The sequence below is a fragment of the Pseudophryne corroboree genome, chromosome 5 (assembly GCF_028390025.1).
Source record: "Pseudophryne corroboree isolate aPseCor3 chromosome 5, aPseCor3.hap2, whole genome shotgun sequence".
Lineage (NCBI taxonomy): Eukaryota > Metazoa > Chordata > Amphibia > Anura > Myobatrachidae > Pseudophryne > Pseudophryne corroboree.
Window position 1 is genome coordinate 410,260,174 of NC_086448.1, and position 27,414 is coordinate 410,287,587.

Genomic DNA, 27,414 nt, shown 5'->3' on the forward strand with positions numbered 1-27,414 from the left:
ATTCCTGGGCGGATCCGGACCATTGGAGGCCATTTTCGGGAAGTGGTAAGGAAAACGCAGGCGTGTCAAGCAGAACGGAGGGCAGATGTCTGACGTCAAAGCTGGCTCCAGTATTGCAGAGATAGTCACACAGGGTAAGTAGGTATAGGGCTGGTCTACTTCTGCTTGAATTTTTTTTAGCTTAGCAGTGCTGCAGCAGCGATCGCAGCCCTGTTAAGCTAAAATACACTCCCCCATAGGCTGTGCCGTAACTAGACATTTTAGCGCTGTGTGCAAGAAACAGCATCAGCGCCCCCCCTTATTTAAAATAGGGCCTGTGCGCTACAAAATAATACCACTTCATATTACGCTGCACAGTAGTCACCATTATTCAAATTATGCCACACAGTAGTGCCACTACACCAGGTGGAGCTCCTTTTCCACATTACGCCAGGTAGAGTCCCCCTTTTTTCACATAACGGCAGGTAGAGTCCCCTTTTACATATTATGGCAGACAGAGTACACTTATAAAATTAAAAAATGGCGCCTCTTAAATTGTCATTTCAAATTCTGGCTGAATTCGCATGCACACACATACACTGACACTATACAGGGGTCCATACACACACATACAGTACACTGACACTATACAGGGGTCCATACGCACACCTACAATACACTGACACTACACAGGGGTCCATACACACACATACAGTACACTTACACTATACAGGGGTCCATACGCACACATACAGTACACTGACACTATACAGGGGGTCCATACACACACATACAGTACACTGACACTATACAGGGGGTCCATACACACACATACAGTACACTGACACTATACAGGGGGTCCATACACAAACATACAGTACACTGACACTATACAGGGGTCCATACGCACACAGACAGTACACTGACACTATACAGGGGGTCCATACACAAACATACAGTACACTGACACTATATATAGGGGTCCATACACACACATACAGTACACTGACACTACACAGGGGTCCATACGCACACATACAGTACACTGACACTACACAGGGTCCATACAGAAACATACAGTACACTGACACTATACAGGGGTCCATACACACACCTACAACACAGGGGTCCATACGCACACATACAGTACACTGACACTACACAGGGGTCCATACACACACATACAGTACACTTACACTATACAGGGGTCCATACGCACACATACAGTACACTGAGACTACACAGGGGTCCATACGCACACATACAGTACACTGACACTACACAGGGGTCCATACAGAAACATACAGTACACTGACACTACACAGGGGTCCACACACACACATACAGTACACTGACACTACATAGCGGTCCATACACACACATACACTGACACTACACAGAGGTCCATATACGCACACATACAGTACACTGACACTACACAGGGATTTATAAGCGATCGCGGGGGTGGGGCAAGGGGGGGGGGAGACATCTAATGTAATTAGGTAGGATGGTTGTTATACTGAACATACTGATTGACAGCACTGGAGTGAGAGAGACTGTCTTACCAGCATTAACAGATCCGCAGCACTGGTCCTAATGATCCTCGACCCGCTCTGCTCTGCCTCCATTGCTGCAAACTTTGACTGGCAGATGTCCCTCCGCTACAGGCCTGTTGCAGGTGCTGGCGTGCGCACGTGGGGGGGGGGGGGTTTGGGCACCTGTGCGATTCCAGCAGGAGAGCGTTGCCCGGTGATGGCTCGCGCATGGGGGGGGGGGTTTTGGGGCATCTGTGCGGTTCCAGCGGGAGCGTTGCCCAGTGATTGCAAGCACACGGGGGGGGGGGGGGGGGGGGGGTTGGGGCATGATCATCCGTGTTGCCTGGTGATTAGGAGTGCAGCAGGCAGGGTGTTCTGCCAGGGACGGTGTGCGGGAGAAGCAGAGACAGAGGGGGCACTGGCAGCAGCCTCCGGGAGACTGATTTGGACAGTACCCACCTCTCCAGCCTGCCCTGCCGGCTCTGCTGCTGCGGCTCCAGGGTCTCCCTCCCTCCTCCCCTGCCCCTGGACTGTGTCTCTGCTCCTCTCCTCGCTCCGGCCGGGGCAGCGGACAGTACAGGCGGCTTGTAATGAGTCAGTCTGACTCATTACAATGCCGCAGACTTTTGGGTCCCTTGATGGCGTGAGTGGTGGCTTGGATGCGGGCAATTGAGCCTCTCGGGTGGCTGCGCTGTGTGCCAGGCACCGCTGGCACACACGTAGTTACGGCCCTGCCCATAGGCGTGTACTAGTTGATCGCAGCAGCAGCAAAAAGTTGCTGGCTGCGATCAACTCGGAATGACCACCATACTCAGAAGATACTCCCACTGCCACTGTATCAGTAACATTCTCAAATGGGTCTGGGTTATTAACTTCAGTAACAATGTGGCTTTCTCACAGCTTCAAGTGGGCAAATTCTCTCCCCAATATCGCATTATACATCAAACCATGGACCAAACCCACAGGGACTATAGTAGAACCACATTGAGTATCTATTTTTTCCTCAACAGTAACATAATTAGAGATCTGGATATGGATTTTCCAAATAGCTGTGACTGTTTTTGGATTTGGATTTTTTTTTATTTCACAAAAATTAAAATCACTTAATTTGGGCCTTTTTTTGTTCATAAGAGTATTATTATCTCCAATTACATTAATTTGCAATCATTTCCAGTAAATGTTGACAACCTCACAGCTTACAATATTATTTTCACCAATATTGGGCTAAGGCTGCAGCGACCTGGTTGGTTACTAAGTGACAGAGCAATGGCACAAACATATAACAGTTTATAGCATATCTGTGAAACATTGCCACACAGCAGTGGCAGAAATGAAAGTTTGGCCCTCCCTCCCACCCTTATGTTGGATATTAAAAAGCACATGTACAGTTTAAGAAACTAAGCACTTCAATGACAGGACTGACACTTTTGTGGCTGAAGTGCTTGCTTTCTTTGGGCCCCCACTACATTTTTTTTTGAAGGACTACCTCCAATCACTAATGAGGAGGTTGATGATAAGGGTGTTAATTACATTATAATCTGTACAATAAATTTCATGAACTCACCGCAAGTGATGTAACATGGAGGAGTTTCCTAGATGGCTAATTTCTCTACCTCTACTAAATTTGGCATCACAAATGGAGCAGATGCCTTCATAAGCATTGTCAGGATTTGGGTAAAAATAATCCCACACCCAATAGGTAACTTTTTTGGTCTTCTGCCCAGACATTACAATGGATTTTTATCATGGGCAAGAAATGCAGCCATTGGTGGCTGACTTAAACAAACAGCATCATCAACATCCTCCTCAATGTCAGATAGTAGTACACACATATCCCACTCATCCTGTTCCACTTCCACACACGAATCCTCAGTTTCTATTATGCCCTCATCATCACCATCTTTACTTGTACTGCTCCCCTCATGTGCAGATGGTGTAGAAATGGTGGAAGAAGGTGAAAGAGGCTTCTCTAGGAGGACAGTGTGTGAAATATATGTGGACACCCCTATGCATTCAGGAATGTTTGATGGTTCTGAATGCACGGTTTATTCTACTGCCTTAGTGTTTTTAAGTTTTTTCACACCTTTTCTAGACTCTGAGTGGAAAGTTCTTGCATTGTAATGAGAGGCAGAAGAAGATGCCTCACTGACAGTTGCAGAATAAAGACCAAGGTCTGAGCCTTGCCTTGCCACTGCGTGTGTGTGTGTGTGTGTGTGTGTGTGTGTGTGTGTGTGTGGTGTATGGCATGTTGGCAATTTTTTGTTTTTCTGCACCAAACCTACCCTTTATAAGAGGTGTCTTTCTTTAAACTGCATACTTAGAGTTGGGAGGCTTTTCTGTTTGATGTTCCCAGCGGTGAACTTCTTGGGTACGAACAAACACTGTGACTCTCAGTCAAGTTAAAATTTCACATTTTTATTTGCCATAATCTTTGGCATCAGTCAAAATAAGCTTTTTGTGGCTCTCCATACAGGAAGGGGGGCACAAGACTTGCCCACTGGTCTTTAGGTCAACTCTCTTTCTCTCAGCTTTTCTAGTGGTTAGATAGGCTTTAACATCATCACACGAAGTCATCTTTTGCAGAAAATGACTGGCCTGTATGGATCGAGAGTTAGTTGGACCGGCAGGTGTAGTATTTCCAGTTCAGGCTGCTAGCTGCTCTACCAACTTGTTTTAAGGTTTAGCAGTTTTCCTCTATGGCCACTTGCTGTTGCCAATTGGCTGCCTCAAAGGCCAAAAGTTGCACCCTGGTGGCTTATTGTTGAGCCCTGGTGGCTTCCGGCTAAATCTTGTTGGTTTGATGCTGAGCTGACGTAACCTGCAGCAATGCCTTAACAATGTTCTCTATGTTATCTTTGGGTGTAGAGTTGAAGCAAAATCTGGATTCCCTAAGCATCTGATGATGCCACCACCATGAATTTCACAGTAAATAGGGGGAGAGTCAGCCCTGATCACAAGGCTGCTGAAATTATTGTCCTACAATCAGATAGTTGCCACCCAAGATGAGTTATATTTGCCATGCAAGTGTGCGATTGCATGTGTACGGCGAGCTGCTTAAAAAAAACCTCAGTCAGCGGACAGTTGCAAATCCATTTGCAGCTCACTCACCATTGAATGATTTGCCCTGTGTGTGCAGTGTGCGCACAGCCCAGGACTTACTCCTACAGTGCGATCAGAAAAGGCTGATCTTGGCCAGAGCTGACGTCACATACTCTCCTTGAAAACTCTTGGGAATACCTGTGTTTTCCCTGACACTTCCAGAAAACGGTCAGTTACCACCCCAAAACGTCCTTCTCCTGTCAATCAGCATGCGAATGGCTGTGCAATTAGAATTTTCGCACCAGCCTGTCGCTGACCGGCGATGCCTGTTGTTGTTTGCCGACGTGCGTGCGCATTGCAGTGCATATGCATGCGCAGTTAATTGCTGATCGCCCGCTGTGCGAAAACTCCCAGCAGCGATCCATAAATTGATGTCCAAAACCAAAAATTGGTCTGTCACTTTAAATTGTCAATGTATTTTTTCTCTTAGTGTGTTGCTCGCTTCCACCAATTGTGAAAAGCTCAAGGTGGGGGGGGGGGAGGGTAGATAAGCACCTCCAAACACACAGCAACTAGGAAAACAGCACGCCAGTCATAGGTTTTCATTCAATTTAGCCATTGCTAGGTTAATTGTGTAGTACTGATAAACAGAACATAAAATAAATCCTAGCCTGTCTGGGCATTAACATACAGATATCCTTTCTCAGAATGGTGGAACCTAATTCCCCCACCACAACAAAGACATATGAACAGTACATTACAGTGTCTCTGAACAAGCCTGCTACCTGTTCCATCACGAAGTGAGAGCCTGAGTAAAGCCCTGATACAGCTTTATTTGCCCCTACAGGTGCAAGCACTAATTAGCCAGATCTAAGACTGAAGGCCTAAACACCCCAAATAGGCCTAGTGAATACAGCCCACCCTCTCTCTCTCCATCCTCAACCCCAGGGATCCTTAACTGACTTTTACTAAAGTCCAAAAAATGTAATGTCTGTTTTACAATAAAATACATTTTTCTAGTGATGAGCGGGTTCGGTTTCTCGGGATCCAAACCCCCCCGAACTTCACCCATTTTACACGGTTCCGAGGCAGACTCGGATCTTCCCGCCTTGCTCGGTTAACCCAAGCACGCCCGAATGTCATCATCCTGCTGTCGGATTCTCACGAGATTCATATTCTATATAAGGATCCGCGCGTCGCCGCCATTTTTACTCATGCTTTGGAGATGATAGCGAGAGGACGTGGCTGCGTTCTCTCAGTTTCTGTGTTCAGTGTGCTGCAAATATCTGTGCTCAGTGTGCTGCAAATATCTGTGCTCAGTGTGCTGCAAATATCTGTGCTCAGTGTGCTTGCAAATATCTGTGCTCAGTGTGCTGAAAATATCTACGTTCTCTGCCTGAAAAATGCTCCATATCTGTGCTGCATTGTAGTATATAGTAGGAGGACAGTGCAGAATTTTACTGTGACCACCAGTATATATATAGCAGTACGGTACAGTAGTCCATTGCTCTACCTCTGTGTCGTCAAGTATACTATGCATCCATACCTGTGCTGCATTTTAGTTGTGCGCAGTATATAGTAGGAGGACAGTGCAGAATTTTGCTGACCACCAGTATATATATAGCAGTACGGTACAGTAGTCCATTGCTCTACCTCTGTGTCGTCAAGTATACTATCCATCCATACCTGTGCTGCATTTTAGTTGTGCGCAGTATATAGTAGGAGGACAGTGCAGAATTTTGCTGACCACCAGTATATATATATATATATATAGCAGTACGGTACAGTAGTCCACTGCTCTACCTCTGTGTCGTCAAGTATACTATACATCCATACCTGTGCTGTATTTTAGTTGTGCGCAGTATATAGTAGGAGGACAGTGCAGAATTTTGCTGACCACCAGTATATATATAGCAGTACGGTACAGTAGTCCACTGCTCTCCCTTTGTGTCGTCAAGTATACTACAACAGTTCAGTAAAATGACCCAAAAATCAAATTTCAAAGCGTCTGATGAGAAGCGTAAACTTGCCAATATGCCATTTACGACACGGAGTGGCAAGGAACAGCTGAGGCCCTGGCCTATGTTCATGGCTAGTGGTTCAGATTCACATGAGGATGGAAGCACTCATCCTCTCGCTAGAAAACTGCAGTGCCACTCCTAGATGGGCCAGGTGTTTGTGTCGGCCACTTGGGTCGCTTAGCTTAGCCATCCAGCGACCTTGGTGCAGCTCTTTTTTTCTTTGCATCATGTGCTGTTTGGGGACTATTTTTTAAATCTGCCATCCTGTCTGACACTGCAGTGCCACTCCTAGATGGGCCAGGTGTTTGTGTCGGCCACTTGGGTCGCTCAGCTTAGTCACACAGCTACCTCATTGCACCTCTTTTTTTCTTTGCATCATGTGCTGTTTGGGGACTATTTTTTAAATCTGCCATCCTGTCTGACACTGCAGTGCCACTCCTAGATGGGTCAGGTGTTTGTGTCGGCCACTTGGGTCGCTTAGCTTAGCCATCCAGCGACCTAGGTGCACCTCTTTTTTTCTTTGCATCATTTGCTGTTTGGGGACTATTTTTTAAATCTGCCATTCTGTCTGACACTGCAGTGCCACTCCTAGATGGGCCAGGTGTTTGTGTCGGCCACTTGGGTCGCTTAGCTTAGTCACACAGCTACCTCATTGCATCTCTTTTTTTTCTTTGCATCATGTGCTGTTTGGGGACTATTTTTTAAATCTGCCATCCTGTCTGACACTGCAGTGCCACTCCTAGATGGGCCAGGTGTTTGTGTCGGCCACTTGGGTCACTTAGCTTAGCCATCCAGCGACCTCGTTGCAAATTTTAGGACTAAAAATAATATTGTGAGGTGTGAGGTGTTCAGAATATACTGGAAATGAGTGGAAATTATGGTTATTGAGGTTAATAATACTATGGGATCAAAATGACCCCCAAATTCTATGATTTATCTGTTTTTGAGGGGTTTTTGTAAAAAAACACCCGAATCCAAAACACACCCGAATCCGACAAAAAAATTTCAGGGAGGTTTTGCCAAAACGCGTCCGAATCCAAAACACGGCCGCGGAACTGAATCCAAAACCAAAACACAAAACCCGAAAAATTTCCGGTGCACATCACTACATTTTTCTTGGATTTTAAATCATATAATAGGTCGAAATAATTGGAAAAAATATATCTCCTGTGTACAGTTTTCACCACAGCAGATCCAGGCCCTCATTGAGCATGGTTCACATTTGCAGAGCTCGGTGTCGGACTGGAGCATGAAGGACCCAACGGGGAATGCAATGGTAGGGGGCCCATTCATAGGGGTGTGGCCAGCCTGCAGAGGGTGTGTGGCTATCCAACAGAGGTTTGGATAACCACTAGAGAATGTATGATCTGGACACCTTTATAAATATATTCCATGGATGAAAATTTACCAGATTAATCCACTATAGAAAATACACCAAAGTCCTGTGCAGTATAATGCAACATATGTATGATGTTTCATTCAAGTGCACAGTCTGGAACCTGATCCTTAGAGAAGGGTGTTGCCCCCCCCCCCCCTTTCCACAGCCAGTGGGCCCACTGGGGGTTTTTCCTGTACCCCTGTGGGCCAGTCCGGCCCTGGTAGAGGTGTTTACTCAGGCAGGCCACCGGTCTCCACTCCCCGAACACCTTTGCATGTCAATAAGGCAGAGGCTGTTGGAAAATTGCAAGCCACATGCAGGACCCACTCTGCACATGCGCATAATGGGTCCTGCACCTGCTCAGGGGGCCACCCAAGCGATCCACACTGAATTAGCTCCTCAATTCAGAGTGAGCACTGCATGACTTTGCACTGTGTATGCTAAGAACAGTGTGCACACGAATATGTGCCTGTGCAGATTTGAGCGATTCTGCCAGGGTGGGATGAGGGTGTTCTAACAAGGTTGAGTAGTTCCTGTTTGCATATTTGTAGAACTGTAAACATATGCAAATTGTTTAAAAAGAGTATTTATTATTTGCAGTTGGTCATAAGCAGGAGCAATCGCCAGCATTAGCAATACACTTGTGACTGATATGTTTGTGAGCGCTAAACTGTCCCTATAGATTGTAAGCTTGTGAGCAGGGCCTTCTTACCTCTATGTCTGTCTGCTTTTATGCAGTTTTGTTCTTATTACTGTTGTTCTAATTGTAAAGTGCAACGGAATATGCTGCGCTATATAAGAAACTGTTAATAACTGTCACAGATTGGTGATTTCTTCAGCAATCGGGCATACATTACATTATTGTGAGCGGAATGAAGCAAAAAAATTGGTTTTCCTTTATCAAGACAGAAACATTTCTGCTGTATAAGAGAGGTTTTTAAAGAATGGTTAAAGTGAATGTGTTTGTTGTACATAAAAAAAATGGTTACAGCATCGATTGTGTGCTTTGCAAAACCATATCCATCTGCTGCTTTTACCTGCTAGAACACACCTTTAGCTCGGCCTGTTAACGTAAATGCACTTTTGTTATGCATAATTTTGTCAATCAGAAATGATGCTGAAGTTGTAGTCTGCATCAGCCCCAAAGGGGTTTATTCACTTAATTTTCCTTCATGATAACAGAATAGTGTGACCTGTTCATATGTCCATAAAAATTCACAAAACTCTAGACTACACGCCCTAATTACATGTAATGAGTGGTGCTACCTTACTGAGGCTTATAGTGCCACACACAAGGATAAAAAAGATGCCGATGCACTATTTAAACATTACTAAATAGGATTATAATACAATTTGCAATACATTTTGCAATAAATAGAGGTTTTTGCATAATCATGGCCAAGGTTTTGATCTTATCCACCATGTCCCGGTAACCTCATCGGGTAAGTCCCTAACATTGTAAGAGTTCAAGTCTGGGGCATAGGACACCCACAAACCAGCTGAGCCAAACCACCCCAGGGCATCACACTAGTGGAGTAAGTGAAGTATTAAAGAAAGTTAAATAGAAGAGCAGCTACTGCATGGGTAGGGAGTGTCATAGAGGTGAAAAAATGTAACATATATAAAAACAAACAAGTAGAGTGTTATACTTTGATTAAAAAAAAAAAGTGTTTTACTGTGATGCCCTGAAGCAGTCCAACCAAAGCCATTCAGGGGGGCCCACGCCCCAAAAAAACTGAGGTCAATTAAATTCAATAAATAGCAAAAAAAATAACAACAAAAACACATACGCATGTGGAATTATAAAATTAGTTTAGTAGACAGCATACAAAATGGCATACAATTGCATGTCATTTGTGATCTTCTACCCAAGTTTGTATACTTTTAGAAAAGTTTTAATGAAATGTATGTGATAAACTCAAATGAAATATTTCATTTATCAATCTAGATTTCCTTCTCATACATGCATTAAGTTTTTAATTATAACACAAGTGTTTTAGTTGATTACTTTGTTTCAATATAGAAACATACAGATGTGTCTCACTCACCTAGCATTCCTGCGTCATATTACGCTAGACTCTTGGTGCAACTTAGATGCTCCTCCACTGGTAGTGTTTTGTACTTTTTGCAAAAATGCAATGATGTATGCGGGCACATCTATAACTATACAAAATGATTTTCAAATGGGGAAATTCCAGTACTTAATCTCTGATCTCTGAACCATTTAACATTTCACAATTGATATTTACCACCTAATTTACTTTCATAATTCAACTTGGGTGAAAAAGTATGGTGTAAAAGTTACATTTTGTTTAGGTCTTACATTAAACATCTGTTATATATTTTCAAGAACTACAGTACTATATCTTATTTTCAGCAGCTTGCATTGAAAAAGGCTTGCGAGACGTATCTGTATGCTATAGTTAACATGAAACCACCGCATCCAGCTCTGGGGGCTTTCAAGGCTAATTGGATCCCTAAAAGTGATACATACAATTAAAAAGTCATTACCTGTTGACGTTTTTCAAACTCCAATTTAATCCTGGACTTAATGCAATTGCATGTATCTTGATATGTTTGCTGTAGCGCAAGTTCCATAAGATGCTTGTGGTAGGCTCCTGCCAAGTTGCCACAGATAAAAATAATCACATTTGCCAGTATCTACAAACAGAGATAATTTTATTATGAGTTAAGTTGTCCTGAAATATCACAGCAGACATTAATTTAGCAAATTGTTTTACTTCTCATTACATTACTGCTCAATCACACTATACACAAAAAAGTCAGGCAGGTAGCACTTACAGTGCCTTGCTAAAGTATCCCCCCCCCCCCCCTTTGCATTTTTCATGTTTTGTTGCCTCACAACCTGGAATTTAAATGGATTGCTTGAAGGTTTGCATCATTTCATTCACAGAACATGCCTACAACTTTGAAGATGTTTATTTTTTTTATTTTGAAGCAAACAACAAATAGGACAAAATAACAGAAAACTTCAGCATGCATAACTATTCACCCCCCAAAGTCAGTACTTTGTAGAGCCACCATTTGCGGCAATTACAGCTGCAAGTCACTTTGGATAAGTCTATATGAGCTTGCCACATCTTGCCACTGGGATTTTTGCCCATTACTCAAGGCAAAAACTGCTCCCAGCTCCTTCATGTTGGATGGTTTCTGCTTGTGAACAGCAATCTTCAAGTCTGACCAAGGATTCTCAATTGGATTGAGATCTGGGCTTTGACTAGGCCATTCCAACACATTTAAATGTTTCCCCTTAAACCACTCGAGTGTCGCTTTAGCAGTATGCTTCGGGTCATTGTCCTGCTGGAAAGGGAACATCTGTCCCAGTCTCAAATCACAGGCAGACTGAAACAGGCTTTGCTCAAGAAAATCCCTGTATTTAGTAGTGATGAGCGGATTCGGTTTTTCTCGGTTTTACTCGGTTTTACTCGGTTCTCAAAACGGCATCTTATTGGCTCACGGATGTCACGTGTTTTGGATAGCCAATAAGATGCCGTTTTGAGAACCGAGTAAAACCGAGTAAAACCGAGTAAAACCGAACCTCGCTCATCACTAGTATTTAGCCCCATCCATCTTTCCCTCAACACGAAACAGTTTACCAGTCCCTGCTGCTGAAAAACATCCCCACAGCATGATGCTGCCACCACCATGTTTCACTGTGGGGATGGTGTTCTTGGAGTGATGGGATGTATTGGGTTTGGGCCAGACATAGTATTTTCCTTTGTGACTGAAAGTTAAATTTGAGTCTCATCTGACCAGAGCACCTTCCTCCGTACATTTGGGGAGTCATCCACATGCCTTTTGGCAAACTCAAAATGTGCCTTCTTATTTTTAACACTAAGTAATGGCTTTTTTCTGCCCACTCTTCCATAAAGCCCAGCACTATGGAGTGTAAGGCTTATATGGCCACATGCGCAGATATACCAGTCTCTGCTGTGGAACTCTGCAGCTCCTTCAGGGTTACCTTTGGTCTCTGTGCTACCTCTCTGATTAATGCCCTCCTTGCCCGGTCTGTGAGTTTTGGTGGCCGGCCCTCTCTTGGCAGGTTTGTTGTGGTACCATGTTCTTTCCATTTGAAGATGATGGATTTGATGGTACTCCGGGGGATCATTAAATATTTGGATATTTTTTATAACCCAACCCTGACTTGTACTTCTCAACAACTTTGTCCCTGACTTGTTTGGAGAACTCCTGGGTCTTCATGGTGTAATGCCTCTTGCTTAGTGGTGTTGCAGCCTCTGGGGCCTTTCAGAAAAGGTATGTTTATATTAGAGATGAGCGGGTTCGGTTCGTCGAGATCCAAACCCCCCCGAACTTCACGTGGTTTACACGGGTCCGAGACAGCCTCGGTTCTTCCTGCCTTGCTCGGTTAACCCAAGTGAGGCAAAACGTCATCATCCCACTGTCGGATTCTCGCGAGATTCTTATTCCATATAAAGAGCCGCGCGTCGCCACCATTTTCACTCGTGCATTGTAGATTGAGCGGAGAGGACGTGGCTACGTTCTCTGCCTGAAAAGCTCAATATCTGTGCTCAGTGTCAGTGCTGCCTTGTGGTGACCACCAGTATATAGTACTACAGTACAGTAGCCCATTGCTGTATCTTGCTGCTCGATGTCAGTTCCATAATCCTCATCAGAGCTCGCTCAATATCTGTGCACAGTGTCAGTGCTCATTGTGGTGAGCAGTATATAGTAGTACAGTACAGTAGCCCATTGCTGTATCTTGCTGCTCCATGTCACTTCTAGTATCCTGAACAGTGCTCAATATCTGTGCTCAGTGTCAGTGCTGCATTGTGATGACCAGTATATAGTAGTACAGTACAGAAGTCCAGTGCTGTTCTTGCTGCCCAATGTCAGTTCTAGTATCCTGAACAGTGCTCAATATATGTGCTGCATTGTGGTGACCAGTATATAGTAGTACAGTATAGTAGTCAAGTGCTGTTCTCGCTGCCCAGTGTCAGTTCTAGTATCCTCATCAGTGCTCAGTATCACTGGTCAGTGTCAGTGCTGCATTGTGGTGACCAGTATATAGTAGTACAGTACAGTACAGTAGCCCATTGCTGTATCTCGCTGCCCAGTGTCAGTTCTAGTATCCTGAACAGTGCTTAATATCTGTGCTCAGTGTCAGTGCTGCATTCTGGTGACCAATATATAGTAGCACAGTACAGTAGCCCAGTGCTGTTCTCGCTGCCCAGTGTCAGTTCTAGTATCCTCATCAGTGCTCAGCATCACTGGTCAGTGTCAGTGCTGCATTGTGGTGACCAGTATATAGTAGTATAGTACAGTAGTCCAGTGCTGTTCTCGCTGCCCAATGTCAGTTCTAGTATCCTGAACAGTGCTCAATATCTGTGCTCAGTGTTAGTGCTGCATTGTGGTGACCAGTATATAGTAGTACAGTACAGTAGTCCAGTGCTATTCTCGCTGCCCAGTGTCAGTTCTAGTATCCTCATCAGTACTCAGTATCACTGGTCAGTGTCAGTGCTGCATTGTAGTGACCAGTATATAGTAGTACAGTACAGTACAGTAGCCCATTGCTGTATCTCGCTGCCCAGTGTCAGTTCTAGTATCCTGAACAGTGCTCAATATCTGTGCTCAGTGTCAGTGCTGCATTGTGGTGAACAGTATATAGTAGTACAGTACAGTAGCCCATTGCTGTATCTTGCTGCTCCGTGTCACTTCTAGTATCCTGAACAGTGCCCAGTATCACTGGTCAGTGTCAGTGCTGCATTGTGGTGACCAGTATATAGTAGTACAGTACAGTAGCCCAGTGCTGTTCTTGCTGCCCAGTGTCAGTTTTAGTATCCTCATCAGTGCTCAGTATCACCGGTCAGTGTCAGTGCTGCATTGTGGTGACTAAAAGTCCAGTGTCTTGTGCTGCATCTTGCTGCTGTAGGGTGCTGTGGTAGTGTCCTGTCACTGTGCATAGGTCATCATCATTCCAGTCACAGTGGTATCTGGTATCTATCTAGTGATTACTGCCATCTAATTCCAGATATATTACTGCCATATATTCCACACATTAAAAAATGGAGAACAAAAATTTGGAGGGTAAAATAGGGAAAGATCAAGATCCACTTCCACCTAGTGCTGAAGCTGCTGCAACTAGTCATGGCAGAGACGATGAAATGCCATCAATGTCGTCTGCCAAGGCCGATGCCCAATGTCAAAGTAGATAGCGTGTAAAATCCAAAAAGCAAAAGTTCAGTAAAATGATGACCCAAAAATCTAAATTAAAATTGTCTGAGGAGAAGAGTAAACTTGCCAATATGCCATTTACGACACGGAGTGGCAAGGAACTGCTGAGGCCCTGGCCTATGTTCATGGCTAGTGGTTCAGCTTCACATGAGGATGGAAGCACCTATCCTCCCGCTAGAAAAATGAAAAGAGTTAAGCTGGCAAGAGCACAGCAAAGAACTGTGCATTCTTCTAAATCACAAAACCCCAAGGAGAGTCCAATTGTGTTGGTTGCGATGCCTGACCTTCCCAACACTGGATGGAAAGAGGTGGCTCCTTCCACCATTTGCACGCCCCCTGCAAGGGCTGGAAGGAGCACCCACAGTACAGTTCCTGATAGTCAAATTGAAGATGTCACTGTTGAAGTACCCCAGGATGAGGATATGGGTGTTGCTCATGCTGAGGAGGAAATTGACAAGGAGGATTCTGATGGTGAGGTGGTTTGTTTAAGTCAGGCACCCGGGGAGACACCTGTTATCCGTGGGATGAATATGGCCATTGACATGCCTGGTCAAAATACAAAAAATCACCACTTCGGTGTGGAATTATTTTAACAGAAATGCGGACAACAGGTGTCAAGCCATATGTTGCCTTTGCCAAGCTGTAATAAGTAGGGGTTAGGACATTAACCACCTAGGAACATCCTCCCTTATACGTCACCTGGAGCGCATTCATCAGAAGTCATTGACAAGTTCAAAAACTTTGGATGACAGCGGAAGCAGTCCACTGACAACTAAATCCCTTCTTCCTCTTGTACCCAAGCTCCTGCAAACCACCTCACCAACTCACTCAATGTCAATTTCCTCCTTAGACAGGAACACCAATAGTCCTGCAGGCCATGTCACTAGCAAGACTGACGAGTCCTCCCCTAACTGGGATTCCTCCGATGGATCCTTGAGTGGAACACCTACTGCTGCTGGCGCTGCTGTTGTTGCTGCTGGGAGTCGATCGTCATCCCAGAGGGGAAGTCGGAAGTCAGCTTGTACTACTTCCAGTAAGCAATTGACTGTCCAACAGTCCTTTGCGAGGAAGATGAAATATCACAGCAGTCATCCTGTTGCAAAGTGGATAACTCAGGCCTTGACAACTATGTTGGTGTTAGACGTGCATCCGGTATCCGCTGTTAGTTCACAGGGACTTACAGAATTTCTTGAGGTAGCGTGTCCCCGGTACCAAATACCATCTAGGTTCCACTTCTCTAGGCAGGTGATACCGAGAATGTACACAGACGTCAGAAATAGAGTCACCAGTGTTCTAAAAAATGCAGTTGTACCCAGTGTCCACTTAACCACGGACATGTGGACAAGTGGAGCAGGGCAGACTAAGGACTATATGACTGTGACAGCCCACTGGGTAGAAGTATTGCCTCCCGCAGCTACAACAGCAGCAGCGGCACCAGTAGCAGCATCTCGCAAACGCCAACTCGTTCCTAGGCAGGCTACGCATTGTATCACCGCTTTCTATAAGAGGCACACAGCTGCCAGCCTCTTACGGAAACTGAGGAACATCATCGCAGATTGGCTTACCCCAATTGGACTCTCCTGGGGATTTGTGACATCGGAAAACGCCACCAAGATTGTACGTGCATTATATGTGGGCAAGTTCCAGCACGTCCCATGTTTTGCACATGAACCACAGTGAATTTGGTGGTGCAGAATTTTTTAAAAACCGACAGGGGCGTACAGGAGATACTGTCGGTGGCCCGAAGAATTGCGGGCCACTTTTGGCACTCAGCCACCACGTGCCGAAGACTGGAGCACCAGCAGACACTCCTGAACATGCCCCACCATCAGCTGAAGCAAGAGGTAGTAACGAGGTGGAATTCAACCCTATATATGCTTCAGAGGGTGGAGGAGCAGCAAAAGGCCATTCAAGCCTATACATCTGCCTACGATATAGGCAAAGGAGGGGGAATGCACAAGACTCAAGCGCAGTGGAGAATGATTTCAACGTTGTACAAGGTTCTTCAACCCTTTGAACTTGCCACCCATGAAGTCATTTCAGACACTGCCAGCCTTAGTCAGGTCATTCCCATCATCAAGCTTTTGCAGAAGCAGCTGGAGAGATTTAAGGAGCTAAAATGGAGCGATTCCGCTAGGCATGTGGGACTTGTGGATGGAGCCCTTCATTAGTTTAACCAGGATTCACGGGTGGTCAATCTGTTGAAATCAGAGCACTACATTTTGGCCACCGTGCTCGATCCTAGGTTTAAAGCATACGTTGTATCTCTCTTTCCGGCAGACACAAGTCTGCAGATGTTCAAATACCTGCTGGTGAAACACTTGTCAACTCAAGCAGAACGTGACCCACCAACATCTCCTCCTTCATTTTCTCCCACCACTGGAGCTGCCAGGAAAAGGATCAAATTTCCAAAACCACCCGCTGGCGTTGATGCAGGGCAGTCAGGAGCAAGTGCTGACATCTGTTCCGGACTGAAGGACCTGCCAACGATTACTGACATGTCGTCTACTGTCACTGCATATGATTCTGTCACCATTGAAAGAAATGTGGAAGATTATATAAGTGACAGCATCACTGTAGGCATGTCAGACAGTCCGTACGTTTACTGGCAGGAAAAAGAGGCAATTTGGAGGCCCTTGCACAAACTGGCTTTATTTTACCTAAGTTGCCCCCCCCCCCTCCAGTGTGTACTCTGAAAGAGTGTTTAGTGCAGCCGGTCACCTTGTCAGCGATCGGCGTAGGAGGTTACTTCCAGAAAATATGGAGAAGATGATGTTCATCAAAATGAATTATAATACATTCCTCCGTGGAGAGATTTACCAGCAATTGCCTCCAGAAAGTACACAGGGACCTGTGATGGTGGATTCCAGTGGGGACGAATTAATACTCTGTGAGGAGGGGGATGTACACAGTGAAAGGGGTGAGGAATCGGAGGATGAGGAGGTGGACATCTTGCCTCTGTAGAGCCAGTTTGTGCAAGGAGAGATTGATTGCTTATTTTTTGGTGGGTGCCCAAACCAACCAATCATTTCAGCCACAGTCGTGTGGCAGACCGTGTCGCTGAAATTATGGGTTTGTTAAAGTGTGCATGTCCTGTTTATACAACATAAGGGTGGGTGGGAGAGCCCTAGGACAATTCCATCTTGCACCTTTTTTAACCTTTGCATTATGTGCTCTTTGGGGCCTAGTTTTTGAAAGTGTCATCCTTTCTGCCACTGCAGTGCCACTCCTAGATGGGCCAGGTGTTTGTGCCGCCCACTTGGGTCGCTTAGCTTAGTCATCCAGCGACCTCGGTGCAAATTTTAGGACTAAAAATAATATTGTGAGGTGTTCAGAATAGACTGGAAATGAGTGGAAATTATGGTTATTGAGGTTAATAATACTATAGGATCAAAATTACCCCCAAATTCTATGATTTAAGCTGTTTTTGATGGGTTTTTTTTTTTTTTAAATCACTCGAATCCGACAAAAATTCTTAAGGGAGGTTTTGCCAAAATGCGTTCGAATCCAAAACACGACTGCGGAACCAAATCCAAAACACAAAACCCGAAAAATGGTGGTCATTCCGAGTTGTTCGCTCGCTATCTGCTTTTAGCAGCATTGCAAATGCTAGGCCGCCGCCCTCTGGGAGGGTATCTTAGCTTAGCAGAATAGCGAACAAAAGATTAGCAGAACTGCAACTAAATAATTCCCTGCAGTTTCTGAGTAGCTCCAGACCTACTCCTAGACTGCGATCACCTCAGTCTGTTTAGTTCCTGGTTTGACGTCACAAACACGCCCTGCATTCGGCCAGCCACTCCCCCGTTTCTCCAGCCACTCCTGCGTTTTTACCTGGCACGCCTGCATTTTTTAGCACACTCCCTGAAAACGGCCAGTTTCTGCCCAGAAACACCCACTTCCTGTCAATCACACTACGATCACTCGAGCGTTGAAAAAACGTAGTTCGAGCTTGTGTAAATCTACAAAGTTTTGTGTGAAAGTACTTAGCGCATACGCACTGCATACCATGTGCATGCGCATTTTTGCCATTTTTTCACTTGATCGCTGCACTGCGAAAATCAGCAGCAAGCGAACAACTCGGAATGACCCCCAATGTCCAGTGCACATCTCTAGTTTATACTGACAGATCATGTGACACTTAGATTGCACACTGGTGGACTTCATTTCACTAACTATGTAAGTTCTGAAGGTAATTGGTTGCACCAGAACTTTTGAGGGGGTTCATAGCACAGGGGGTGAATACATATGCACTTGCCAATTTTCATATTTTTACTTATCAAAATTATTCTTTATATAAATTTTTCTCATTTCACTTCACCAACTATTTTGTGCATATCCATCACATAAAATTCAGATTCATTTTTTTTTAAATTATAGGTTGCAATGTAACAAAATAGGTAAAAAGCCAAGGGGGGTGAATACTTTACCAAGGCACTGTAATAATATTACAACAAATGTATTCATATCCTTTAACAGTAACACTGAAATAATATTTAAACTTTTAGATACTGAATATGTGATGATTTTAAACATCAAATACTTGTTAAAAAAATTGTAATGAAAAAAAAACTGAATTTAGAATTTGCATTGTTTGTCTCTCCTCTAATAAATTTGTAGCCCACTCTCTCATGGTCTTTGTTTCAATAACCATACTCCAGTATCACTGCGAGCACACCATGCAAAGATTAACAACCTGATGGATGGTTCTAAACTTATAATAAAGTTGTTAAGGTTGTGTCTGTACATAGAAATTTTTTAGGAGAAATATACTCCTTGGGACTGTATATAAATTATGGCGACAAAAAAAATAAGAGAATTTGTCTGTCTGTTCGTTCCGGTATCACACAAAACCTACTGGATCGCGTTTTTACTATTGGGTAGCTTATCTTGATGTGACATCAGGAAGAGGAGCAACAAAGAAAAAACAGACACTTGACATTGCACGTGCAGTGTGTAGGCTCCTCAAACCAAAAATTACTATACTGTATGTGTATATATATATATATATATATATATAAATATATATATTTTTGAGGGACATATATACTTCTTGGGCATGTTTACGAACTATGAAGACAAAAAGTTTTTTATCGAAATTTTTACAGGTTCCTCAAATCCAAAATGACTATATGTATGTAAATACTGTGTGTGTGTGTGTGTGTGTGTGTGTGTGTGTGTGTGTGTGTGTGTGTGTGTGTGTGTATGTATATTTATATATATATATATATATATATATATATATATATCAATGTAGAATGGCACTCTGGGTTCAATTATACAGCTGCCGGGGTGCCCTCCATATTTTCAGAATACAAGCTCAATATCCATATATACAGACCAGGCGGCTTTCCATTGGATTTAGGAAGTCCGATGGAGTGCCGCCTGGTCTGTATATAGGGATATATATATATATATATATATAAATACTCTGTGTGTGTGTGTATGTGTATATATATATATATATATATATATATGCACACAATATATATATATATACGCACTATATATATATATATATATACACGCAGTATATTGTGCACATTAAGAGCAAACATTAATATATATGTATGCATATTTAAATATATATATATATATATATATATATATAAATGTCCAACAATGAACGGCACTCAGAGACACGTATACTTGCAAAAGATTGTATTCCAAATCGTCAACGTTTCGGGGAGCGAAACCCCGTCGTCAGGACACAGCAAAAACACAACGGTGTTTTTGCTGTGTCCTGACGACGGGGTTTCGCTCCCCGAAACGTTGACGATTTGGAATACAATCTTTTGCAAGTATACGTGTCTCTGAGTGCTGTTCATTGTTGGACATTTATTTATTATTGGTTCTGGCACCTGAGCTTCATTAACTCTTATATGGGAGTGCCGGCTGCTGCTGGATTCATATATATATATATATATATATATATATACCTAGACCTGATGAAAGTGCCGGAATACAGAGGCATTAAAACTAGTTGGCTCCTGCGTATGCTAATATATTCATGATGAATTATGAAGAAGAACATATATATCCCAAATACGGTCCCAGCATTCTGCACTGCTTTTGTTTCATCGATGATGTTTTGATTCTGTGGTGTGGTTCAAAATCCCTATTTCACGAAATGGTAGTTGAACTAAATTCTTTGGATAGTCCTATTCGATTCACTAGTAATCTACAGGAAGATAGAATTTAATTTTTGGACATTTCTATTTTTAAAACAGAAGGGGATTTAGGAACTACACTGTATAGAAAGAGTACGGATAGGAACTCTTTATTGTTTGAGACCAGTCATCATCCTAAACCACTAGTAGAAAGCCTCCCAGTATCCCAATTTATAAGAGTATTGAGAAATAATACACAGATAGAGAAAGCAGAGACATAATTAACAGAAATGAAAGAAAGTTTCTTGGAAAGGGGATACACCTCAAAAATTTTGAATAAGTTCCTAGTTAGGGCACGCAGTATTTGGGAGAGAGGTGACAATAAGGTGGTGTTAAAAAAGGAAAATTATTTTGTGGTGTTATAACAATTTGATACCAAGGCTACATCATTTGCTAAATCTGTGAGAAAACATTGGCCAATAATCAAATCAGATAAATCCCTGAAGGGATCGATTGGAAACCCTTTAGTGGCCTTTATGAGGGGTCCTAATTTGAAACAATTACTGATGAAGCCAACAAAATTTTTTAACTAGAAGTCCACTAGGACATGGTTAAATAAGAAAATTTTTGGTTGTTATCGCTGTAAGGATGTGTCCACCATTATCTTAAGTAGTTTTCTGTGCCTAATCACAACATGACTTATTAGCATAAACCCTTCATCTATTGTTCTCAACTGCAGTACAATACAGGGAACAATACAGCAGGGGATTAAGTCATTACAACAAGGGATTAAATCTGACTGGCCAGTCACAGTTAATCCTATGAACCGTCAAGATAAATGTGGATACATCTGTACAACCTGTTTTCTCACCAGCATACAGGAGTACAAATACGGATTAAACATTGGTTAACGTGCACGTCAAAATATGTGATATACACACTGACATGCCCATGTGGCCTTGTCTATGTGGGCAAGACCTCCAGAAATCTTAGAGAAAGAATGGCTAATCATAGAAGATGGATTAGAAAGGCCATTAGTGAGGGCAAAAGTGATAAACCAGTAGCCAGTCACTTTTTACAGAAATTGCATCCAGTGGCCTCATTGAGATGTATGGTAATAGACCATGTGCCACCTTTGGAGAGAGGAGGACATAGAGACCAGAAATTGTTGAGAAAAGAGGCAAGGTGGATCCATGATTTAGATCCTATTGTTCCTAAAGGAATGAATGAGAACATCAACTTTAAGTGTTTTCTCTGAGTACTTTGTGTATAATGGTTCTTCAATTGTGTAGCAATTATTATGACTATGCAGCACTTCTTATGAAAACTAAAGGGATTTCAGTACATCCAGTAATGAGAGATTTAAGTGTAGGTTTTAATTATGGATTAATATTGTAATACATAATCCATGGATATGTTTTTAATTATGGATTTATAGTGTAATCCATAATCCATGAAAGTATATGTAATTGTCTGTTTTTGTACTAGTTAATATATGCTGGCGTTATTTTTTGCATTGTTGAAAGGGTGCATGTACTTTGGACTCAGATGCGTGACGATCAATAGTATTGATGAATATTATATTTTATATATATATATATAATCTCTGAGACAGATATATATTTTTGAGCAACATAAGTCTAACTATAGATAACGCGGAAGAATGAAATCTATATGTAGAGAGATCCAGAAAGCGCTAGTGGTGGAACGCAGTTGCACCGCAAAGCGTCATGGAGTGACGCCATATGTGACATGCGCAATAGATTTGACGCATCATTATAGCGCGTCACGTGACCGGAGCGGAGGGGCTTAAGGTCTGGCCTCCATAGCTGATGAGCAGACATGCGCAGCCAGGTGGAACGCTTGCCGCAGGGCCGTTTCTAGCCAATTTGGCTCCCAGTGCGAGATTTAAAAATGCGCCCCCCCCTCCCATTCTCAAAGAAAAAAAATGCGCCCCCCATAGATATAAAGAGTAAAAGCATGCGCGCGCCTTAGGCGCGCGCGCTCCCCGCAAGGGGGCGTGACCTCATTAAAATGGGCGTGGCTTTGTTAAGATGGGCGTGGCCTCATCTGATCTCATCATCACGGCCACCACAGTATAACAAAAAAAAAAAAAGTCCTCATTTTACACATTACAGCAGGCACGCGACCCCATTTTACAGAGCACGGCAGGCAAGTGTCCCCATTTTACACAGCACGGTAGGCAAGTGTCCCCATTTTACATAGCACGGCAGGCAAGTGTACCCATTTTACACAGCACGGTAGGCAAGTGTCCCCATTTTACACATTGCGGCAGGAAAGTGTCTCCATTTTACACATTGCGGCAGGCACGTGCCCCCATTTTACACATTGCGGCAGGAAAGTGTCCCCATTTTACACATTGCGGCAGGCACGTGCCTCCATTTTACACAGTACAACAGGCAAGTGTCCCCATTTTACACATTGTGGCAGGCACGTGCCCCCATTTTACACATTAAGGCAGGCAAGTGTCCCCATTTTACACATTAAGGCAGGCACGTGCCCCCATTTTACACATTGCGGCAGGCACGTGCCTCCATTTTACACAGTACAACAGGCAAGAGTCCCCATTTTACACATTCCGGCAGACAGGTGTCCCCATTTTACACAGTACTACGGCAGGTGGTGGTGGTGAGGGGGGAGGGATGGAGGGAGAGAGAGAGAGAGAGAGAGGGAGAGGGGCTTACTTACATTTGAAGCGGTTCTTCCCGCTCTTCAGCTGCCTCTCCCTCGTCTGCACGGCGCCGCGGCTTGGCTCCCCCTTCTCCCTCCTCCCTAGTGCCCAGCTCGGGGGGCGGGGTTTCGTGGAATGACGTGATTGCGTCGTGACATCACGACGCAATCGCGTCATTCCGTGAAACCCCGCCCCCCGAGCTGGGCACTCGGGAGGAGAGGGGAGGAGGGATTGAAAGTCCTCACGAAGTGCCGCGGCGGGCGCCCCGTGCGGTTGCACGGCTCGCCCGCCGCAAGAAACAGCACTGGCTTGCCGGAGGTCCGGCCAGACAGGTAGTTGATGAAGTCTTGTGAGTACCAGAGTTACATGCATCTACGCAATTTTGTAATAATTTGTTTGTTTAATTGTTTATCATAGATGTGGGTCTTATAAGGCACGTAAGCGGCCGAAGTCGACAGACATGAAACTGTGATATGATGTATCCAATGGAAGAATAGCTTGGCATCCTATTGGAGTCCTATGTATTATTATCACATGAATATAAGTGATGGGCGATTATCTAACTCTTTTCATTGAAATGTATGGAATGCAAAGTGAATGAGTGTGCTGAATACTGGACTCCATATAAATGGACATGCTTTCTGTACTAAGATAACAGATTGAACTAGCTGTGCCTAAAGATTGAACTTAGGGTGTGTACACACGGTGAGATATTTTCTTTCGATTTTGACTATATAGTCAAAATTGCAAGAAAAGTTAGTGCAGATCGCAAGGTGAAAGTCACCTTGCGATCCCAATTCGATCCCGATGCGCGGTCCCGCCAGTTCGGCATCGCAAGAAAAGATAGACTGTGCAGGCAAGTCAATCCTTGCTAGATCGGTGTACTATCTAGTTCATCTCATATGTCAATGACACCTCACATAAGCCAAAATCTCACATAAGCCAAAATCGTATGCACACATAGTCCATATCTCAAGAAAAGTTAGTCAAAATTGGTGATGCTGGGCTCCGGGGAGTTCAAGGGAAATCGCAAGGGAAAATCGGGCATAGCAAGGATCTCACCGTGTGTACACACTCTAATAAAGATTTTTTTGTATCTTCAAATGTAACAAAGTAGTGAGTGCCCTTGTTTCAGTGGATATGGAAGTTTCCCAAGGAGGGTCAATTAAGGATGCACCCTGCATGTTGAATTAAAGGAGAGTGCATCCATGCGAACTTGTGTGTGTGTGTGTGTGTATGTGTATATATATCTATATATATCTATATATATATATATATACAGTTTTTTTCAGAAGATTTGGCACTCTCCTCTCCAAGTACAACACGGCTGGATGCCCTCCAATACAAATAGATTGCAGAGAGAAAATATGGCAGCACTCGGAGCTCTTACATGAAGCAAATTACAGGAGAGTTTTATATATATATATATATATATATATATATACACAGTACATACACACAGCCATTTGTGGATCACTCACAGATACAGGGCACACTTGTTACCACAGAATATCCAGTGATATATATACACACAAATACTTGTGTGTTCCCCCGGGTAATGCCTCGCATGCAGTGACGCCCAGCAACAAGCTTCAGCCACTTCATACCCTCCCTACATTTGCGCTGGTGTCGGGCACCGTACTTCACTGTACAAAGTGAAACTGTAAATAAACTACAGCTCCCAGTATCCATTGATTCCAGAAGCTCACGGCAGCAATGGCTGCAGGGAGATGTAGTTTATTTACAGTTTCACTTTGTACAGTGAAGTACAGTGCCAGACACCAGCACCAGGAATCTAGTCGCTACCCCAGCGCCAGTGAAGGGAGGGTATTTTATTATTATCCTTTATTTATATGGCGCCACAAGGGTTCCGAAGTGCCAAATTAGAGAGTACATAAACAAATAATCAAACAGGAAAACAGCAACTTACAGTTGATGACAGTATAGGACATGTACAGCATAGATAAACATATCTACATCAGCAGATGATACTGGAATAAGTATCAGGTGGCAGAAGACTGCTGGATTTGGTGCAGTTGAAGATTATTAAAGTAAGAAAAAGGATAAGCACATGAGGGAAGAGGGCCCTGCTCATGAGAGCTTACATTCTAAAGGAAAGGGGTAGACAGACAGGGGTGACACAGACGGTGTACATAGAGAGCGTGGAAGAGGGTTAGGATGAGATTTGGCTTGGTTTGGTGAAGAAGTGGGTCTTGAGAGCCCATTTGAAGTTTTGTAGAGAGGTGGAGAGTCTGAGGGGGAGAGGTAGGGAATTCCAGAGACATGGTGCAGCACATGAAAAATCTTGGAGGTAGGAGTGGGAGGAAGTAATCCATAGGCAGGAGAGTCTGCGTGCATTAGCAGAGTGAAGAGGATGGGTGGGAGTGTAAAGGGAGATAAGTTCAGAGATGTAGATGGGAGAGGAGTGGGTGAGGGCTTTGTAAGCGAGTGTGAGAAGCTTGAAATGGATTCTGAAAGGGAAGGGGAGCGAGTGAAGGTCTAGTAAGAGAGGAGAGGTGCACATAGTGCATTTGGTGAGGAAAATGAGGCAGGCAGCAGCATTGAGGATAGATTGGAGTGGAGAGAGGTATTTGTCAGGAATGCCAGTCAGGAGGAGATTACAGTAGTCCAGTCTGGAAATGACCTGTGAGTGGATAAGGGTCTTAGTAGCATCCTGGGTCAGAAAGGGTCTGATCCTGGAAATATTTTTTAGATGAAAATGGCAGAGGTGTGAGAGGTGCTGAATGTGTGGTTTGGAGGAGAGGGAGGAGTCAAGAATTACTCCAAGACAGCGCACTTGGGGGCTAGAGGAGATAATAGTGCCATCAATAGATAATGATATTGTAGAAGGTGAGGTTATGCGGGAGGGAGGGAAGATGATCAGCTCAGTCTTAGACATGTTAAGTTTAAGAAAGCGCTGGGACATCCAGGAAGAGGTAGCAGAGAGACAGTTGGAGATACGAGTGAGGAGAGTAGGGGAGAGGTCTGGAGAGGAAAGATAGATTTGGGTGTCATCAGCATAGAGATGATATTGGAAACCAAAAGAACTAATGAGCTTCCCTAGTGAGGATGTATAAAGAGAGAAGAGAAGAGGACCAAGGACAGAACCTTGGGGTACACCTACAGTTAGTGGAAGTGAGGGGGAGGTGGAGTCATGAGAGGAGACAGAATGAATGGTCAGAGAGGTAAGAAGACAGCCAAGAGAGGGCAGTGTCACGCAGACCAATGGAGTGAAGTATTTGCAGTAGGAGAGGATGGTCCACAGTGTCAAAAGCAGCAGAGAGATTAAGTAGAATAAGTAGATAGTAGTGTCCCTTAGATTTAGCAGTATGGAGGTCATTGCATACTTTTGTAAGGGCAGTTTCAGTGGAGTGGAGAAGATGGAAGCCGGACTGGAATGGGTCAAGCAGTGAGTGTGAGGAAAGAAAGGAAGTGAGGCGGTTGTAGACAATATGCTCAAGGAATTTGGAGGCAAAAGGGAGGAGAGAGGTGGGTCGGTAGTTGGAGAGAGTGTTTGGATCAGTGGTAGGTTTTTTAAAAATAGGAGAGATGAGTGCATGCTTGAAGGCAGAGAGGACAGTGCCTGATGAGATGGAGAGATTGAGAAGGTGGGAAAGATGGGAACAAGCAGAGGTAGCGGAGGAGGTGGGAGGGGATAGGGTCAAGTAGGGAAGTGGTGAGGGGACAGGATCGAATGGGGGCCATGACTTCCTCTCCAGATGCATGGGAGAAATATGTCAGAGTAGGTGGGAGGGGTGGTAAGGGATGGGAGAAGGCTGGTTACTGATGATTTGGTGTGATGTGATGTCCTGACGTATGGAGTCAATTTTGGATGTGAAGTAAGTGGCAAAGTCAAGAGCAGAGAGTGAGGAAGAGAGATGAGGTGGGCAAAGGAGTGAGCTGAGAGTGGCAAAGAGGCGCCGGGGGTTAAAAGACTGGGAGAAGATGAGGTTCTTGAAGTATGACTGTTTGGCAAGAGAAAGGGCAGCAATGAAGGATGAGAGCATAAGTTTGAAATGGAGGAAGTCTACCATAGAGCGTGATTTCCTCCAGTGTCGCTCAGCAGTACGTGAGCATTTTTGCAGATATCTGGTGCATTTGGTGTGCCAGGGTTGAGGTGTTAATTTGAGAGAGTGAATAGTGGTTGGTGGAGCAACAGAGTCAAGAGCAGAAGTAAGGGATGCATTGTATATGGAAGTGGCTTGTTCAGGGCATGAGAGAGAGAGAATAGGAGAGAGAAGTGAGTCAAACAGGGAGGAAAGGAATGTGGTGTCAATAGCCTCAATGTTACGCTTAGTGATGGTAGCCTTGGGAGGTAGAGATTTTGAATTTGGGATTATCTTAAACTGTAAACCACAACCATCAAAATTATAACAATTAAAGGCTTGAAATATCTCACTTTGCATGTAATGAGTCTATTTAATATATTAGTTTCACCTTTTAAGTAGAG

The 27,414-nt window shown here is 43.9% G+C and overlaps 1 protein-coding gene across 1 annotated transcript in view; it reads right to left on the reverse strand.

Moving 5' to 3' along the window:
- The window catches only part of ADCY2 (adenylate cyclase 2), a 1,664,414-nt gene that overhangs the window by 919,259 nt on the left and 717,741 nt on the right, over positions 1 to 27,414 (reverse strand). The window contains exon 4 of the mRNA XM_063922769.1: positions 10,464 to 10,613. Coding sequence (XP_063778839.1) covers positions 10,464 to 10,613 — 150 coding nt within the window. The remainder of the gene's footprint in view (positions 1 to 10,463; positions 10,614 to 27,414) is intronic.